The sequence below is a fragment of the Somniosus microcephalus genome, chromosome 7, assembly GCF_052327205.1.
Source record: "Somniosus microcephalus isolate GS21.2 chromosome 7, FLI_Smic_1.0, whole genome shotgun sequence".
Lineage (NCBI taxonomy): Eukaryota > Metazoa > Chordata > Chondrichthyes > Squaliformes > Somniosidae > Somniosus > Somniosus microcephalus.
Genome location: NC_140993.1, coordinates 272480825 through 272500261, shown reverse-complemented (window position 1 = coordinate 272500261; position 19437 = coordinate 272480825). Strand labels below are relative to the sequence as shown.

Sequence of the window (19437 nt, the reverse complement as noted above, 5' to 3'; positions counted from 1 at the left end):
ATTGGCTGTAAAGCGCTTTGGGACATCCGGAGGTCGTGAAAGGCGCTATAGAAATGCGAGTCTTTCTTTTCTCCTCCACTGTACCTCCTCCACCAGGATCTCCAATGCTGCCTCTGAGAACCTGTGAACCCTGTCCTTCAGCCCCTGAACCATCCTGATATGTGGCTGTTGTGTGTCAGCCAGCACGCTCCAGACCTACAGTGCAAGTGCGTGCATGGAGGCTACACAAATTGCTCCGAATCAGCGCTCGAATGCTGTACGTGCAATTATTCATTTTAGTGCCTCCAGGCATGTTTAAATCATGGTAGTCCACAATTAGCCCCAAAATTCTGGGGTAAAACCAAGATTTTAAAAGGCGTCTTATTAGCACAGTGCCCACTTAACGCCTGTTTGCACCCCTTTCCCCAAAATAACCCCTCCCGCTCCATCATTTAAACAGGAGGAATCTCATCCACATGACGTATTTAAAAGTAGACTGAAGGGGCGATGACATGAGCCATGACCCCTAGTGCGGGATGCATCTTGGTAAATTGTGTGCAGGCAGCCCATGATTTTCCTCCAATAGAGACGTGGCATTCTAACGCCCGGAGCCAGAATAAATCGTCAGTCCCAGACGTTGGAATAATTTTCCAACCGTCAGGTAATCTCAAATGTGTATCGGAAATTTGGCCATGCTTTGTTTATGATTTTCTGACCATTAATTCAAATGCACAGAAAATCACAGAGGGCTTTCCTACAATTTGCTGTGTGCTTCAGTTGGCTGTGGTTCCCCGCTGGTACCAGGATGTCCAAAAAATTAACCCTCCTGCCTACACGATAAGCGCCATTCCCTGTTTAAAACTTCAGCGCGAACACCCATCACAGCACAGCGGAGGATTTTTACCTGGTGTGTCAGTCAGCAGAGAAAGGCCGACCAATTCATTGAGCCCTGCACCCATTTAACTTGGTGCTGTGTGTATTGATCGGCCCAAGCTGCTCCTGTTTTTGCAAACTCAGGGTGAATGCTTCATTTCAACGATGCATTAATAAGTAACGAGAAAACATTGTGCTGATTTTTCTCTCATCTTCTGTGGAAAACTGCATCAACAAAAATTCCTCATCAGAGTTCTTTTTCTGATCTTTCTCCAAGTATACTTTACATATGGCGTCTTGCCCTTTTTACAGGGATGAGTTATAGTTTAAAATTTACTTTCTTCATAAATAGTAAATCTGCGGCCAGCGGTGTGCGGAGCCTTGCAGGAGATCCTCCAAGACGTGGGGCTAACGATTTGAATGCGTAGTGCCCGTTGTTTGGCCGCTACGGGTGCCATTTTGGGTCGGAAGTGGCACCCGAGCCACATGCGCACAATTCTGGTGCGGGCCGCGCCGGACACCATCTTGGTGAGGGTGGTAGCGTCGGTGCTGAGAACGTGCGCCAGAAGTATGCAGAGTGGGCAGATCGTGACGTCAATCACCGTGCAAGGCTGATTTGACACCGGCGCTGCCATTTTCGTCCTCCACGCTGGAACTAACGCCCTGTGTTAACCTCGCACAGCTGAACATGCGTTCAGCAGCTGCAAGGACCCCCCACCAGCGATATTTAAAGGGATCATCAACCAATCTAAGGTTAGTTGCTGATTAATTTCTGCTGACTCTGCGTAAGTTTGTGGAAGTGTTTGGAGCTTTCTAGAGTTGTTTAAAGTTGGTGAGGTGACGGGGAGTGGTGCTGCAAGTGGAGAAGGCCTTGCTTCTGACTTCAAGGGTTCTGCTCAGACCACTTGCTCCCAGTCGTTGGGTGCTCCAGCTGTCATCCCCCTGCAGCACGACAGGGAGATGGAGCAGAGGCAGCAAAGAGGAGGACAAGCTGCTCGCAGAAGGAAGAGGAGGAGGGGGAGAAGGGCTCTCGGCAGGAGGCCTTACCCACCTCGGGTCTTCCGAGAGCAATTCTCTTACCTCACCCTGAGCCAGGAGCAGTGTGTGAGGCATCGGAACTTTACAAAGGAGGTGGTCACAGAACTCTGCCACCTCTTGCAACCAGACCTGCAGCCTCACACCAGGGCAAGGACAGCACCTCCAGTGGCTGTGAAGGTGACCATGGCCCTGAATTTCCTCACATCGGGATCCTTCCAGGCTGGAGCAGGCGACATCTGTAACATCTCCCAGTTTGCTGTCCACTGCTGCATAAGAGAGGTGACAGACACTCTTTGTACCAGGAGAGGGGACTTCATTGTCTTCTCCCTGACTAGAGAGAAGCAGGTGGAGCGTGTACATGGCTTTGCCAGGATATCGGGCTTCCCCACAGGGCAGGGCACCATCGACTGCACGCACGTGGCTTGGCGGACACCACATCTAAATGCTGAGATATACCGCAACCACAAAGGTTTCCACTCGCTGATTGTGAAGTTGATGTGCAGCCATGTTCAACACAACATATTGTAGAACAGATTGCTGGAATGCTGTGACATCCTGCCAGCCCCTTTCCACACTGGTAAACCCAGCCACGAGGGCAGCGGTCTGAACTCGCAAGACTTTAATCTGAGCTTCCACTGCAGCACTCAGATGTTGGGTGGCTGCTGCTTGTGCTGCAATGGAAGCTGAGTCACCGGCCATCAGACGCTGCATCATGATTGGGTCCACAAGTGCGCTAATGGATCTGCTGACCCCTTCCATGCTGGAAAGGATGGTCTCCAAGCTTTGCACAAAGCCCTGTGCAAGGTTGGTGCTGGACCCCTCCATGCTCCTTGACATTGCACTCAGGCTTTCTGGCAGAAATGCCAATGCACCAAGCATTTTGTTGTGCATACCCGCCAGCGTTCTTCTGTAGGCCACCCCATTGAAGTTCTCATCTGAGTCCTGTGCAGTAGAACTCGTGCGCGACCTTGCCTTCCGGGGAGCTGGAACACGCGCTATCCCTTTCCCCCTGCCCGGGCTGTAGCCCACACACGCACGGTGACTCACCACCTGCAGATCCCGCATGTAAGCTACCCTCTAAACTGTATGCAGTGCCAGATCGAGTGATGGTGTTTCGCCTTCTTCATCCCTCTCCTCTCCCTCTTGTAAAACCACTGGCTGGGCAGGTTGGATTTCTTGGGTATCTGAAATGAGAAAGGCACAAAGATCAGTTTGTGGTGAGGGGAGGGGTGAAATCAAGAGGTGTACGCTTCCACCATCTGCAGATTGTAAATCAGAAGTGATTGTGGGATGAGGGGGCAGTGGGATGTGAGAAGGAGGATAACAGATGAGGATACCGGCATCTTGTTGTCTTTCAGCCCCGCCGCTGGCCACGGGCTCGGCCATGCCCTTCCCAAGAATGGCCATCTCCTCCAAGGGGGTGAGGTTTTGCAGGAGAGCCTGTCCCTCACCGGTTGGCTTCTGCTGGCCACCTTTTCCTGCAGGAGAAAGGGAAGTGTGTCAGTGAGTGTGGTGCAATGTGTTTGGGTGAAGTGTGTCAGTGAGTGTGGTGCAATGTGTTTGGGTGAAGTGTGTCAGTGAGTGTGGTGCAATGTGTTTGGGTGAAGTGTGTCAGTGAGTGTGGTGCAATGTGTTTGGGTGAAGTGTGTCAGTGAGTGTGGTGCAATGTGTTTGGGTGAAGTGTGTCAGTGAGTGTGGTGCAATGTGTTTGGGTGAAGTGTGTCAGTGAGTGTGGTGCAGTGTGTTTGGGTGAAGTGTGTCAGTGAGTGTGGTGCAATGTGTTTGGGTGAAGTGTGTCAGTGAGTGTGGTGCAATGTGTTTGGGTGAAGTGTGTCAGTGAGTGTGGTGCAGTGTGTTTGGGTGAAGTGTGTCAGTGAGTGTGGTGCAATGCGTTTGGGTGAAGTGTGTCAGTGAGTGTGGTGCAGTGTGTTTGGGTGAAGTGTGTCAGTGAGTGTGGTGCAATGTGTTTGGGTGAAGTGTGTCAGTGAGTGTGGTGCAATGTGTTTGGGTGATGTGTGTGTCAGTGAATGTGGTGCAATGTGTTTGGGTGAAGTGTGTCAGTGAGCGTGGTGCAATGTGTTTGGGTGAAGTGTGTCAGTGAGTGTGGTGCAATGTGTTTGGGTGAAGTGTGTCAGTGAGTGTGGTGTAATGTGTTTGGGTGAAGTGTGTCAGTGAGTGTGGTGCAATGTGTTTGGGTGAAGTGTGTCAGTGAGTGTGGTGCAATGTGTTTGGGTGAAGTGTGTCAGTGAGTGTGGTGTAATGTGTTTGGGTGAAGTGTGCCAGTGAGTGTGGTGCAGTGTGTTTGGGTGAAGTGTGTCAGTGAATGTGGTGCAATGTGTTTGGGTGAAGTGTGTCAGTGAGCGTGGTGCAATGTGTTTGGGTGAAGTGTGTCAGTGAGTGTGGTGCAATGTGTTTGGGTGAAGTGTGTCAGTGAGTGTGGTGCAGTGTGTTTGGGTGAAGTGTGTCAGTGAGTGTGGTGCAGTGTGTTTGGGTGAAGTGTGTCAGTGAGTGTGGTGCAATGTGTTTGGGTGAAGTGTGTCAGTGAGTGTGGTGCAGTGTGTTTGGGTGAAGTGTGTCAGTGAGTGTGGTGCAATGTGTTTGGGTGAAGTGTGTCAGTGAGTGTGGTGCAATGTGTTTGGATGAAGTGTGTCAGTGAGTGTGGTGCAGTGTGTTTGGGTGAAGTGTGTCAGTGAGTGTGGTGCAATGTGTTTGGGTGATGTGTGTGTCAGTGAGTGTGATGCAGTGTGTTTGGGTGAAGTGTGTCAGTGAGTGTGGTGCACTGTGTTTGGGTGAAGTGTGTCAGTGAGTGTGGTGCAATGTGTTTGGATGAAGTGTGTCAGTGAGTGTGGTGCAGTGTGTTTGGGTGAAGTGTGTCAGTGAGTGTGGTGCAGTGTGTTTGGGTGAAGTGTGTCAGTGAGTGTGGTGCAGTGTGTTTGGGTGAAGTGTGTCAGTGAGTGTGGTGCAGTGTGTTTGGGTGAAGTGTGTCAGTGAGTGTGGTGCAGTGTGTTTGGGTGAAGTGTGTCAGTGAGTGTGGTGCAGTGTGTTTGGGTGAAGTGTGTCAGTGAGTGTGGTGCAGTGCGTTTGGGTGAAGTGTGTCAGTGAGTGTGGTGCAATGTGTTTGGGTGAGGTGTGTCAGTGAGTGTGGTGCAATGTGTTTGGGTGAAGTGTGTCAGTGAGTGTGGTGCAATGTGTTTGGGTGAAGTGTGTCAGTGAGTGTGGTGCAATGTGTTTGGGTGAAGTGTGTCAGTGAGTGTGGTGCAATGTGTTTGGGTGAAGTGTGTCAGTGAGTGTGGTGCAGTGTGTTTGGGTGAAGTGTGTCAGTGAGTGTGGTGCAGTGTGTTTAGGTGAAGTGTGTCAGTGAGTGTGGTGCAGTGTGTTTGGGTGAAGTGTGTCAGTGAGTGTGGTGCAATGTGTTTGGGTGAGGTGTGTCAGTGAGTGTGGTGCAATGTGTTTGGGTGAAGTGTGTCAGTGAGTGTGGTGCAATGTGTTTGGGTGAAGTGTGTCAGTGAGTGTGGTGCAATGTGTCTGGGTGAAGTGTGTCAGTGAGTGTGGTGCAATGTGTTTGGGTGAAGTGTGTCAGTGAGTGTGGTACAATGTGTTTGGGTGAGGTGTGTCAGTGAGTGTGGTGCAATGTGTTTGGGTGAAGTATGTCAGTGAGTGTGGTGCAATGTGTCTGGGTGAAGTGTGTCAGTGAGTGTGGTGCAATGTGTTTGGGTGAAGTGTGTCAGTGAGTGTGGTGCAATGTGTTTGGGTGAGGTGTGTCAGTGAGTGGTGCAATGTGTTTGGGTGAAGTGTGTCAGTGAGTGTGGTGCAATGTGTTTGGGTGAAGTGTGTCAGTGAGTGTGGTGCAGTGTGTTTGGGTGAAGTGTGTCAGTGAGTGTGGTGCAATGTGTTTGGGTGAAGTGTGTCAGTGCGTGTGGTGCAATGTGTTTGGGTGAAGTGTGTCAGTGAGTGTGGTGCAATGTGTTTGGGTGAAGTGTGTCAGTGAGTGTGGTGCAATGTGTTTGGGTGAAGCGTGTCATTGAGTGTGGTGCAATGTGTTTGGGTGAAGTATGTCAGTGAGTGTGGTGCAATGTGTTTGGGTGAAGTGTGTCAGTGAGTGTGGTGCAATGTGTTTGGGTGAAGTGTGTCAGTGAGTGTGGTGCAGTGTGTTTGGGTGAAGTGTGTCAGTGAGTGTGGTGCAATGTGTTTGGGTGAAGTGTGTCAGTGAGTGTGGTGCAATGTGTTTGGGTGATGTGTGTCTGTGAGTGTGGTGCAATGTGTTTGGGTGATGTGTGTCAGTGAGTGTGGTGCAATGTGTTTGGGTGATGTGCCTATCATGGTTGAATAGCTGACAGTGTGTGCAAGGTGTGAGATGTGGGTGTGAAGGTTACAACAAGGGTAATTGTGTGCGGGTGAGGCGAAGCTATGAATGTGAGGTATGAGTCATGTTTTGTAGAGATTGTTGGTTGTTGAGTGATGGGGGTGTTGATGCATTGAGTAGTGTGTGAGGCTAGTGGTGTAGTTTGTGGGATATGGCATTTGAAGATGAATTCACTGACCTTGACCACTCGTGTGAGGTCATTAAACTTCTTCCTGCACTGTGTCCAGGTCCTCGGGGCAACACTGTTGGCATTCATCACATTGGCTATCTGCTCCCATTGCACTTTGCACTGTTGCCTGGAGGGCTTCCTGGCCCACAGTGGAAGGAGCACCTCTCTCCTCCTATTGACCTCCTGCACCAAGGCCTCCGGTGCTGCACCAGACAACCTTGGTACACGCTCCCTCCCCTGTTGTGCCATCATTAATTGACTTTTCCTACTGTCTTCCTCAGCCAGTTGAATGATGATCTGCAGGCAGAGTGCACCTCCCCTTTAAGAAGTGCAGACTGCTTTTAAGTATTGCAGACTAGCTTCAATTGGTGCTGGCCTCGCATGACTTGAGGCCCCCTGCTGAGCGCTCAGCCACTCAGCAATGGGTTCAGTGCTTGGCTGAACGCCACAATCGTGCAGATGAACAGGCAGCACGACGTTTGCGCGCAGTCCTCCGAACCGGCGTCGATTGTTTGCGCATCGCTATCCCCGTGTCCGTTTTTATAGGATGCGAACTAATTTCTAGGCCGTGCTCTTTTCTCTGACGCCTTTTTTTTCCTGAGACCTTTGTGTTTCACTTGGTGCCGCCAATCGTCCGAATGCGTGTTGCTGGCACATAGCCTCGCTCGCTGGGAACGTGTATGAACAAGACACGGGTGAGCTGCCCCCATTTTACACTCATTAAAAAGAACCAGAGGTGATGTGAGGAAATTCTTTTTTACCCAACGAGTGGTGAGGATTTGGAATGCGCTGCCTGATAGGGCGGTGGATACAGATTCAATAGCAGCCTTCATAAAGGGATTTGGATAAATACTTGAAGGAGAAAAAATTGCAGGGATATGGGGAAAGAGCAGGGGAGTGGGACTAACTGGATTACTTTTGGAAAGAGCCGGTGCAGACTCGATGGGCCGAATGGCCTCCTCCTGTGCTGTACTATTCTTTGATTCTATCAACAGACAGGAATTTGTGGAGAATGCTCCTGCGATTTTCCAGTCTGCACTCCCAGCGAGTGGGGCTCCTTGGTGGCACTGTGATATTGCAAAATCTGCTCTTATTTCTCTCTTTAATTGCAGCTTTTCCTATTATGTATTCTGTTTCTTCTATTTTTATCCATCATTTAAAAAAAAATCTTTTATGTTCCTCTGTTGTCATTTTGTGCTTGCTCCTCGGATATTGCAGGGAACCTGCAGAGAATCTTTTTAACTTCTGACCTTTGGGATTCAAACCCTTCTCTATAGTGAACAATCAAGCTTGGATTAATTTTGTCAGTTCCCATCATAATCTTAAAATCTTCAACGAGATCACCTTAAACTCTCCTCTGATCTAAAGAAACAAGCCCAACTTGAGAACTCTGTTGCCCTTTAATCTGTTTTGATTTGTCCGCCATCTAGCAGGAGTCCCTGGCTGGTGATTAGGTGTTTCTCCCCTCACCGCGCCAGGGTTGTTGAGGTCAGTTGTGGTTTTCCCACCACAGTCCTGGCTGACTCGTTAACTCAGCACCAACCAGGGATTGGTCTTTGAGACCTTCCCGGTCTCTAGCTTGGCGCAACATCACTTCGAGTATTTGTCCACTCCGCCATCAATGGAGTCTCTCCGCTGAGTGTAAAAATTGTTTAAAGCATTTACGGAAATAACTACTTTCTGCAAAAACGGTTATTTTCAAATCAACTGCTCCATGTTTATTAAACTCCTAATGGATACGTCATCCAGTTCCTAATTGGGATTGACTGATCTTTTTAAGCATCAGCACAGTGACCCATTGCGGCAGAGACACCTGCCTACGGTAAGATGGTCATCATGGGAAGAGCTTCTAGTTTAATATAATGTGATTTTAACAAGCTTCTTCTTAAAGCGATATCACAGGGTGTAAATGACAGGCTCTTAGTCTGTGGCCATTGTTCAGATAGAGTTTAATAGAAAAATAGGCCCATGGGGGTTCACTCACTTGCATTAAAAATTAATCCTGTTAATTTCACTGACATTTATTGTCCTGCTGGGAACAGTAAATGTAACATTTAATTGCAGCAATATAATAATTAGGGCTTGCCATAATTTTCCAATCTTCCCTAGATGCGGGGGAGGTGCCTGAGGATTGGAAAGTGGCAAATGTGAAACCATTATTCAAGAAAGGGTGCAAGGACAATCCTAGTAACTACAGGCCAGTCAGTTTAACATCAGTGGTGGGTAAAGTTTTAGAAACAATAATCAAGGAAAAAATTAACGGGCACTTGGAGAGGTTTAAGCTGATTAAGGAGAGCCAACACAGATTTGTAAAAGGCAGATCATGTTTCACTAATTTAATTGAATTTTTTGATGAAGTGACAGAGAGGATTGATGAAGGGAATGCAATGGATGTTGTCTACATGGATTTTCAGAAGGCGTTTGACAAAGTACTACATAGAAGGCTGGTTAACAAAATTGAGGCTCATGGAATAGGTGGGTCAGTGGCAGCTTGGATAAGGAATTGGCTTAAGGACAGAAAACAGCGAGTTGTGGTAAATGGCTGTTTTTCAGACTGGAGGATGGTAGACAGTGGTGTTCCCCAAGGGTCAGTGCTGGGGCCACTGCTTTTTTTGATATATATAAATGACCTGGATATTGGAATACAGAGTAGAATTTCTAAATTTGCCGATGACACCAAACTTGAGGGTGTGGCAGACAGTGAGGATGATACCAATCGACTGCAACAGGACATAGAAAGGCTAGCAGAATGGGCAGACAAGTGGCAGATGGAATTTAATACAGAGAAGTGTGAGGTGATGCATTTTGGCAGAAGGAACAGGGATTGGCAATATACACTTAATGGCACAGTTTTAAAGTGTGTGCAGGGACAGAGGGACCTGGGAGTTAATGTGCATAGGTCCCTGAAGGTGGCAGGACATATTGAGAGAGTCGTTAACAAAGCATATGGGATCTTGGGTTTCATAAATAGAGTATAGAGTACAAAAGTAGAGAAGTTATGCTGAACATTTCTAAAGCGCTGGTTAGGCCACAACTGGAGTATTGCGTCCAGTTCTGGTCACCACACTTTAGGAAGGATGTGAAGGCCCTTGAGAGGGTGCAGAGGAGATTTACCAGAATGGTTCCGGGGATGGGGGATCTTAGCTACAAGGACAGGTTGGAGAAGCTGGATTTGTTTTCATTAGAGCAAAGGAGGTTGAGGGGTGATTTGATAGAGGTGTACAAGATTATGACGGGTTTGGATAGGCTAGACGGGGAAAGGCTGCTCCCACTAGTTGATGGTACAAGGACTCGGGGACACAGATTTAAGGTTTTGGGCAAGAGATACAGGGGGGACGTGAGGGAAAACTTTTTCACGCAGCGAGTGGTGAGGACCTGGAACTCGCTGCCGACGGAAGTGGTGGAAGCGGAGACACTCAATGTTTTCAAGGAGAGACTGGATAGGCACTTGAGGGAAATAAACTTGCAGTTAAAATCAGGGCTATTAAGACTTGCTCAGGGTGAATTTTCGGCTTACAAATAAGGTGCGATAGATGGAGATCTATGTCATTTATATAGGTCTGATTTTTTTTTTAACAGTAATATAAATATTTCTGACAATTGGCTGCTGTTGTAACCACAATCAGTGAGACTTTACAGGCCAGGGTTTAACTTTCTAACACATGGACTCTGGAATCAAGAGAACCACTTACTGCTGCTGATGACAAGCCAGAGATCCTGATTGACATCTTGACACCTTGTGAAGACGTCTGCATCAACTGAGCTGGTGTTTTATAGAGTTCAGAAGTGCAGCCTTCAGCCAATTAACAACCCTTCAGCTAGTCAACTTGTAATTTGAATATAGTCCAACGCTCACTGATTCTGTCTTTGTTCTTTGTTAAAGGTTGGACATGAGGGAGGTAACTGTACCTACCACAGGAACCTCCAGCCCTGCTTCATACCTCAGGACAAGGAGAACATCTTCCACACAATCTTTGCTTTCTTCACTAAGACTGGCAGGAAAGTATTGGTGAGTTTGACCTTTCGGCATTTACTACTAAAGCGGGACATGGGCTGTCGGTTAAGGGAATGCAGTGCAGGATAAGATAGAGTTTGTCATCGAGGTGAGATTATAGAGGGATGGACCACAAGGTGAGTTATAAACTAGCCGGGAAATGGAGCTTGAGTTTCTGCATGAATTGCCAGTTAGGTGGATGCACATGTGGGCATGAGGTATTGGGGCATACAGTGGGCATGAGGTATTGGGGCATACAGTGGGACATGAGGTATTGGGGCATACAGTGGGACATGAGGTATTGGGGCATACAGTGGGGCATGAGGTATTGGGGCATACAGTGGGACATGAGTTATTGGGGAATACAGTGGGGCATGAGGTATTGGGGCATACAGTGGGAGATGAGGTATTGGGGCATACAGTGGGACATGAGGTATTGGGGAATACAGTGGGGCATGAGGTATTGGGGAATACAGTGGGACATGAGGTATTGGGGCATACAGTGGGGCATGAGGTATTGGGGCATACAGTGGGACATGAGGTATTGGGGCATACAGTGGGCATGAGGTATTGGGGCATACAGTGGGACATGAGGTATTGGGGCATACAGTGGGACATGAGGTATTGGGGCATACAGTGGGACATGAGGTATTGGGGCATACAGTGGGACATGAGGTATTGGGGCATACAGTGGGACATGAGGTATTGGGGCATACAGTGGGACATGAGTTATTGGGGAATACAGTGGGGCATGAGGTATTGGGGAATACAGTGGGACATGAGGTATTGGGGAATACAGTGGGGCATGAGGTATTGGGGAATACAGTGGGACATGAGGTATTGGGACATACAGTGGGGCATGAGGTATTGGGGCATACAGTGGGACATGAGGTATTGGGGCATGCAGTGGGACATGAGGTATTGGGGCATACAGTGGGACATGAGTTATTGGGGAATACAGTGGGGCATGAGGTATTGGGGAATACAGTGGGACATGAGGTATTGGGGAATACAGTGGGGCATGAGGTATTGGGGCATACAGTGGGACATGTGCAATGGGAGATGAACTACGATGGAGCATAAGATGGGCGTGAAGCATCAATTGTGGAACGCAGCACAAGATGGACCCGAGCAATGTTACTGTTCAGCTGTGTGGCCGCGTGGCTGCATTGCTGCCTTAAGCTCCCACGCAAGCTGCTTGCTTATTTCTCCATGGAAAAATCGCGCATGCGCGGAAGTTTGAGTGGGCCGCACAGCCCCTTAAAGCACCCCCCAAAGATTTTAGAGGGAACATTGGACATGAGGGGCTGGATTTTCTGAATGGGAAGCTTTTGGAGGCGGGACTGCTGCTTGTCGGCTTTCAATCCTGCCTCCATCAGCTTTTGGCCAACCAGCGGGATTTTCCCCTGATTGACCCAGCGGGCTCAGCAGGCCAATTAGGGGGAAGTCAGTGACAAAGCACGTCAACGTATGATGTGCCATCTGTCAAGAACTTTTGAAAGAAGGAATGTCGTCACTTGACAGCTCTGTGAAGCTGTCAAACACTGACATTCTGTGTAGTTTGATGAGTCCTTGTGTTCAGGACTCATCAAACCTTTCAACTTTGCAGAAATCACCTGGCTGTTGGTTCGGAGGATCCAACAGCCAATCTGCGATATCTACAATAGAGATGTCGGGACACCGGCTCCACAGCGGCTGAAGACTGTAGGCAGAAGCAAAGGTAAGTGAACATTTTCTAACAGTTTACACTCACCTTACATACTTACCACTCTACACTTGCACCAATCACTCACCTCTACATCGCCCTTTCAGACCCCTCTGACCCCCGCAGACCTCCTACTCGTCTCCTACACCCTGGCGGGGTTCCCCGAGGTCGGGAAGCCTGCACCTCGGAGCGAAAAATAGGGATAATCCTTTTTTCTGCCTGTTAACTATCTGTTAACAGGCAGTTAATAGGCTTTACTCCCTTTCCCGCCTCGAGGAGACGGGACCCGGGGCAGGACGGCTTCCCGCCTCCTGGCAAGAGGGCACGGAGGCGGGTTGGGGGCGGGTTTGCCACCTGCCCCCAAATTCTGCAACCTTACTGGCAGTCCCGCCTCCATACCCGCCTCCTCGGGGCTGACAGAATCCAGCCCGAGGTGTCAGAAGGACAGAGCAGCTTTGATTTTCCTTTCTCCCGTCCCTCCTCCGACTGTACCTGTCATGAAATGACCATGTCTGAATTTAATGGTTCAGGTAATCTTGAAAGTCCAGTTGCACCGTCAGTGCAGGCCTGCTCCCGGATAGGGCCTTGTAGCCAAAATACAGGAGCCAGAAGGCCTCAAGGCCCCAAGGCCTAAAGATCTATGGGAAGGCTGTAAGTAAAAGGTAGGACTTACCTTAAAGGGGCCGTGCATCCAAAAAATAATTAAAGGAAACATTTGTCCCACTCCCCTGCTCTTTCCCCACAGACCTGCACATTTTTTTTAAGTATTGATCCAATTCTGTTTTGAAAGTTACTATTGAATCTGCTTCCACCACCCTTTCAGGCAATGTATTCCAGATCATAATAACTCGATGAGTTAAAAAAATTCTCATCTTTCTCCTGTTTTTTTTGCCACTTATTTTAAATCTGTGTCCTCTGGTTATTGACCCTCCTGCCAGTGGAAACACTTTCAATCGATCTACTCTATCGAAACTCCTCATAATTTTGAACACCTCTATCAGATCTCCCCAGGACCTTCTCTGCTCTTAAGGAGAGCAATCCTAGCTTCTCCAGTCTCTCCAGATAACTGAAACACCTCATCCTTGGTACCATTCTAGTAAATCTCCTCTGCACCCTCTCCAAGGCCTTGATGTCCTTTCTAAAGTGCGGTGCCCAGAATTGGACACAATACTCCAGCTGAAGCCTAACCAGTTTTTTAGAGAGGTTTATCTCCATGTTAGGGAGCTTTTATGACATTGGAAGGGTGATTTCAAGACCGGTGCTCCCAGTGGGAAGTAGTGCTCACAGGAAATGTAGGGTTTCAGCCTGTGACTTACTTGTCTATCTATTTTATCACAAAATGATGCATCTTGTATAGATATAAGAAAGGATATACTTGCCATAGAGGGAGTGCAGCGAAGGTTCACCAGACTGATTCCTGGCATGGCAGGACTATCATATGAGGAGAAATTGGGTCGACTAGGCCTGTATTCACTAGATTTTCGAAGAATGAGAGGGGATCTCATTGAAGCGTATAAAATTCTGACAGGGCTAGACAGACTGGATGCAGGGAGGATGTTTCCCCTGGCTGGGGGGCCTAGAACGAGGGGTCACAGTCTCAGGATACAGGGTAGGACATTTGGGACTGAGATGAGGAGAAGTTTCTTCACTCAGAGGATGGTGAACCTGTGGAATTCTCTACCACAGGTGGCTGTGGAGGCCAAGTCACTGAATATATTTAAGAAGGAGATAGATAGATTTCTAGACACAAAAGTCATCAAGGGGTATGGGGAGAGAGCAGGAATATGGTATTGAGATAGAGGATCAGCCATGATCATATTGAATGGCGGAGCAGGCTCGAAGGGCCGAATGGCCGACTCCTGCTCCTATTTTTCTATGTTTCTAGATATTGCATCATGATATTTTACAGCTGTACTATGACTTAACTCACGGGTATGATTTTGAAAATTGTTTAATCTTCAGAAGGTTCAAGCCAGCTGCTTATGTGTAAAATATAAGACAGATGTCCGCAATCCTACTGCACACATGCATTTGTGAATGTAATTTTATCGAAGCCCTGGACTTGGCCAGGCTCTGCTCCCAGCATGGAGTCCTGCTGACCCGTGGCGTGGATTGGAGAATCGGCTGTGGAATTTTGCGTTCCTGATTTGCAGTGCCCTCGGTTTTCTAGCCGCAATGTGTGGAGTTTGCACATTCTCCCCGTGTTTGCGTGGGTTTCCGGGTGCTCCGGTTTCCTCCCACAGTCCAAAGATGTGCGGGTTAGGTTGATTGGCTATGATAAAATTGACCCTTAGTGCTAGGGGGATTAAATACGTGGGGTTACGGGGATAGGGTGGGATATGTGTTGGTGTAGGGATTACGGGGATCGGGTGGGATATGTGTCGGTGCAGGCTCGATGGGCCGAAATGGCCTCTATCTGCACTGTGGGGTTTCTGTGAATTCTGTGAATGTTCCAAGCAAGTGAGCAAGGCTCTCGCACAGACTCTGGGCATTAATGTGTCAGGTAATTAGTTAAAACAGGTTATCTAATTGAATAACGTAAGTTTGTTTTCTTGGCTTGCTAATTCTTTTAGGATTGTGACAGGCCTGGCCGCCCCTGTTCGATCATCAACTGTAAACTAAACTCCCTAGCAAAGGAAGAAACCAGAAACATTGATGTACACTTGCTGCTCAATACTGAAATATTGAAAAAGGTGAGAGCGTGCTGATTTTTTGCCCCCCACATGCGCTGATTAGGAAATCACTAACTCCTTTCAAACCAAGAGTTTTGGTGTGGATTGTGCTTTTATCTTTTTTTAATTATTTGCTTATGGGATGTGGGCGTCGCTGGCAAGGCCAGCATTTATTGCCCATCCCTAGTTGCCACTTGAGAAGGTGGTGGTGAGCCGCTGCCTTGAACCGCTGCAGTCCGTGTGGTGAAGGTACTCCCACAGTGCTGTCAGGGAGGGAGTTCCAGGATTTTGACCCAGCGACGATGAAGGATCGGCGATATACTTCTAAGTCAGGATGGTGTGTGACTTGGAGGGGAACTTGGAGGTGGTGGTGTTCCCATGCACCTGCTGCCCTTGTCCTTCTAGGTGGAAGAGGTCGCGGATTTGGGAGGTGCTGCCGAAGAAGCCTTGGCGAGTTGCTGCAGTGCATCTTGTAGATGGTACACACTGCAGCCATGGTGCGCCGGTGGTGGAGGGAGAGAATGTAGATGGTACACACTGCAGCCACGGTGTGCCAGTGGTGGAGGGAGAGAATGTAGATGGTACACACTGCAGCCATTGTGCGCCGGTGGTGGAAGGAGCGAATGTAGATGGTACACACTGCAGCCACGGTTTGAAAAAAAAACCTAATAGTCCTGCACTGTAGTGTGCTGGTCAGACAGTGATGGGGAATACAACATGTTTCCACTTCCGCATTCACTGCCGTTATCGAGCTCTCCTCATTTAGTTACAACATTGGTTTGGTGCTGAGTAAAGTTCCCTCTGTTCTGCTCCAACTGTGCACCTTAACCCCCCACCCTCAGGTACGCACCACGAATGTACAGTGCAACATTTCCGTTTCCCACACCTGTTGTTTTTTTTATGGCCGCTTTGAGTCAGACTCTAATTTTGTGCCAATTTGTGCAAAATTACGGACTGATTTAGGGTAAAAATGGTGCATCCACTGGCCCAAACCCACATCACTTCAGACTTTTGTGAAAACTTTCATCCAACACCGGCTGGGCTGGATTCCGAGTGAGGCCCTGAAGCCCAAGGATAGAGTGCTAACTCACAGTACCACCCTGTTCCCACCCAGAGAATACTACACCTTCCTGATTAATAGCAGGCCAACACACTTGAGCTGGGCCAGTGACCTTACCCACCAGTAATAAGCATGTTATGGAACAGACTATGGCCATGATTTACCTCTTGCCTGCGCTTGTAAAATGTCTGGAATACAGTTTGGTGCTAATATGCGCGCCTACCGTGAGGGTAGAAGTTGTCATCATGATCACATTCTTACCATTTCTCTTGGTGTTCTGCAGGACAGCGCCTCCGTTATCCAGTTTGTTACCAGGGCAAAAGGAATGGTAGCGTCAGACGCTAGGATAGTGGAGGTGGCTGGTGGACTTCCTGAAGATGCAACAGTGAGTATTACTTCACAATGCAAGTGTTACTTGGACCAGAGATACATCAATAAGACAAAAAAAGAAACAAAACTCGACTGGAGTGTATTAAAGTAGCACTGAGGCTGAAAATGATTGGGACTTCTGGGGCACTCTGGATGGCTGGAATATGGGCTGAGGAACTGGATGCAGTGGTTCCTGGCCTTGTACAGGAGTCCCTATAGAGCGTTGTAAGGAGTGGGCCTCCACTCACCATTTACAAGGCTGTTGATGCAGGAGCGAGTGTGGCCAGGTGCTAGGGCTCCCAGGTTTGAAGTTCTCACATCCCAGACCTGACAGAACATCGGTGGGCTTGATGTATCAAGTGGGACCAGGGAACCGGCTGATCCAGCTTGGGGTCCAGGTCTGGAGCATGACCTGGACCCCCAAAGAAAGTAGAATTCATCAGGTGAAGATCAGCCTGCTCATAATTGGGGCCAAGACTAATCTACTGGAATTTTTTTTTGCGGATGTAACTGGTAAAATAGATAAGGGAGAACCAGTGGATGTGGTGTATTTGGACTTTCAAAAGGCTTTCGATAAGGTCCCGCATAAGAGATTAGCGTGTAAAGTAAAGGCACATGGGATTGGGGGCAAGGTATTGACTTGGATAGAGAACTGGTTGGCAGACAGAAAGCAAAGAGTTGGAATAAATGGCTCTTTTTCCGAGTGGCAGGCAGTGACTAGTGGGGTACCGCAGGGATCGGTCCTTGGACCCCAGCTATTCACAATATATATTAATGATCTGGGCGAGGGAATTCGATGTAATATCTCCAAGTTTGCAGACGACACTAAGCTGGGTGGGCGTGTGTGCTGTGAGGAGGATGCCGAGAAACTCCAGTATGATTTGGACAGGTTGGGTGATTGGGCAGAAGCATGGCAGATGCAATATAACGTGGATAAATGCGAGGTTATCTACTTTGGTGTCAAAAACAAGAAGGCAGATTATTATCTGAATGGCAATAGATTGGGAGAAGGGGAAGTGCAACGAAACCTGGGCGTCCTTGTGCACCAGTCGCTGAAGGTAAGCATGCAGGTGCAGCAGGCGGTTAAGAAGGCAAATGGTATGTTGGCCTTCGTAGCGAGAGGGTTTGAGTACAGGAACAAGGATGTCTTGCTGCAGTTGTACAGGGCCTTGGTGAGACCACATCTTGAGTATTGTGTGCAGTTTTGGTCGCCTTATCTGAGGAAGGATGTTCTTGCCATGAAAGGAGTGCAGCGAAGATTCACCAGGCTGATACCTGGGATGGCAGGAATGACGTATGAGGAGAGATTGGGCCGATTGGGCTTGTACTCGCTGGAGTTTAGAAGAATGAGAGGGGATCTCATTGAAACTTATAAAATTCTAACAGGACTAGACAGACTAGATGCAGGAAGGATGTTCCCGATGGTCGGGGAGTCCAGAACCAGGGGTCACAGTCTAAAGATAAGGGGTAAGCCATTTAGGACAGAGATGAGGAGGAATTTCTTCACCCAGAGAGTGGTGAACCTGTGGAATTCTCTACCACAGAAGGCAGTGGAGGCCAATTCATTAAATATATTCAAGAAGGAGTTGGATATATTTCTTAAGGCTAAAGGGATCAAGGGATATGGGGAGAAGGCAGGGACAGGGTACTAAATTTGGATGATCAGCCATGATCTCAGTAAATGGTGGAGCAGGCTCGAGGGGCCGAATGGCCGACTCCTGCTCCTATCTTCTATGTTTCTATGTTTCTAAGAGGGCACTTGTGTTTTCTTTCTGGGGAGGGATGGGAGGCCAGCATCTCCAAACCCAGATTCCCAGCATCCTGGGGCAGGGGGTGCCTGAGATGTGCCTTTTTTTGGCACGGGCAGCTGCTCGGGATATTGAAATTGGATGACTACCCCCCCCTGACCCCGCCAACGTTGACAAGGGTCAGTGCCACAGGTCAATCGGTGGATAGATCCCGGCATTTCCGCTGGGGATTAAAGGCGCGAAAGATTTTTGCCCACTATCTTTAGCATAAAATAACATTTGCTAAATCTTTTCTTATTTGGGAGGGAGTGGAGCAAGAAAAAAGTTATTGATCATTGCTGTAATCTCACAGGTGAAATGATGACGTGTTCCACACATTGTTTATTTGTAAAGAAATGGGGAAAACATTGCTCAACATTTTTTTGTGTGATGGTGGTGCCTCTTTGAATTTGGGAAACCTAATCCCACTGAGTGTATGGGATAGTTCTGTTGAGAATTATATTAAACTGGCAAAACATAAACCGGTTTCCAACAGATCTGCAGCAAAAGGCAAATAGATACAAGGTAAACAGAATGAAATAAATTCCACATATGGTAGAAATCCCATTGACACTGCAGACTGTTATGAGATGGATTATGTTGAATCAAAATTGCTGGGTTTGGGGCTGGGCTGGAGATAATGCATTTTGTGTGGGGGTTGAGTCCAACCCAACCTGTTGCTATAGTGAAAGTCACCTGTGTGATGCATTAAAACCTAAAATGCTGGAAACACTCAGGTCAAACGAGGAGCAAGGAAGGATAGAGTTAATGTTTCATGTCGATGACCTTTCGTGATGTGGTCTTATGCATCAAAGCTGGCTGTGAGCACTGCCCTGTGGAAACCGTCCCAAATTCGTGTGTAGCACTGATGTTGAGTTAGGGTTGGATTCAAGAGCAAAACTAAGAAGCGCAGTTCGGGTTGGATTTTTGCTCCACGATCCCAACAGAAAACGACGGGAAAATGGAATCAGAGGGGAAGGTGGATGTCCCACCCTGCCAGTCTGCCCCAGAGTGGTGAAGCCAACCCTCCCACTCCGGCCATGATACACCGCAGATTGAATGAGGCACATTTCCCTCTTTGGTGCTTCGGCATTAATAATCACTAGGGAAGGGAGCATTGAGGATAACTAGGCGGGGGGGTTCACACCGCTGGAACGCTGCCTGCCCCATTTTCCTCAATGCATTTATTTATATCCAAGGGGACAATCTGCCCCGTGGATATCAAACATAAATTTGCTGGTACTTTTGTTTCCAGTTTCAATTGGCTGGAAAGCAGTGAATACTGCAGATTTAAGTCTGAACAATACAGTTGAAGATGTTAGGGGTCGAGCACTCATGGCATTTATGTGGCATTCCTTTCTCCTCTTCTTTAAAGGAAGTGCCCATCTTTTTCACAACTCCATATTTGAACCTCTACAATCTGGTTTC

At 48.1% G+C, this 19437-nt stretch overlaps 1 protein-coding gene across 2 annotated transcripts in view; it reads left to right on the top strand.

Moving 5' to 3' along the window:
• The window catches only part of itga9 (integrin, alpha 9), a 539537-nt gene that overhangs the window by 465541 nt on the left and 54559 nt on the right, over positions 1-19437 (top strand). For both annotated transcript variants that reach the window (XM_085993779.1, XM_085993778.1), the window contains 3 exons: positions 10306-10431; positions 14695-14814; positions 16137-16238. In XM_085993779.1, the coding sequence (XP_085849905.1) occupies positions 10306-10431; positions 14695-14814; positions 16137-16238 (348 nt within the window). The remainder of the gene's footprint in view (positions 1-10305; positions 10432-14694; positions 14815-16136; positions 16239-19437) is intronic.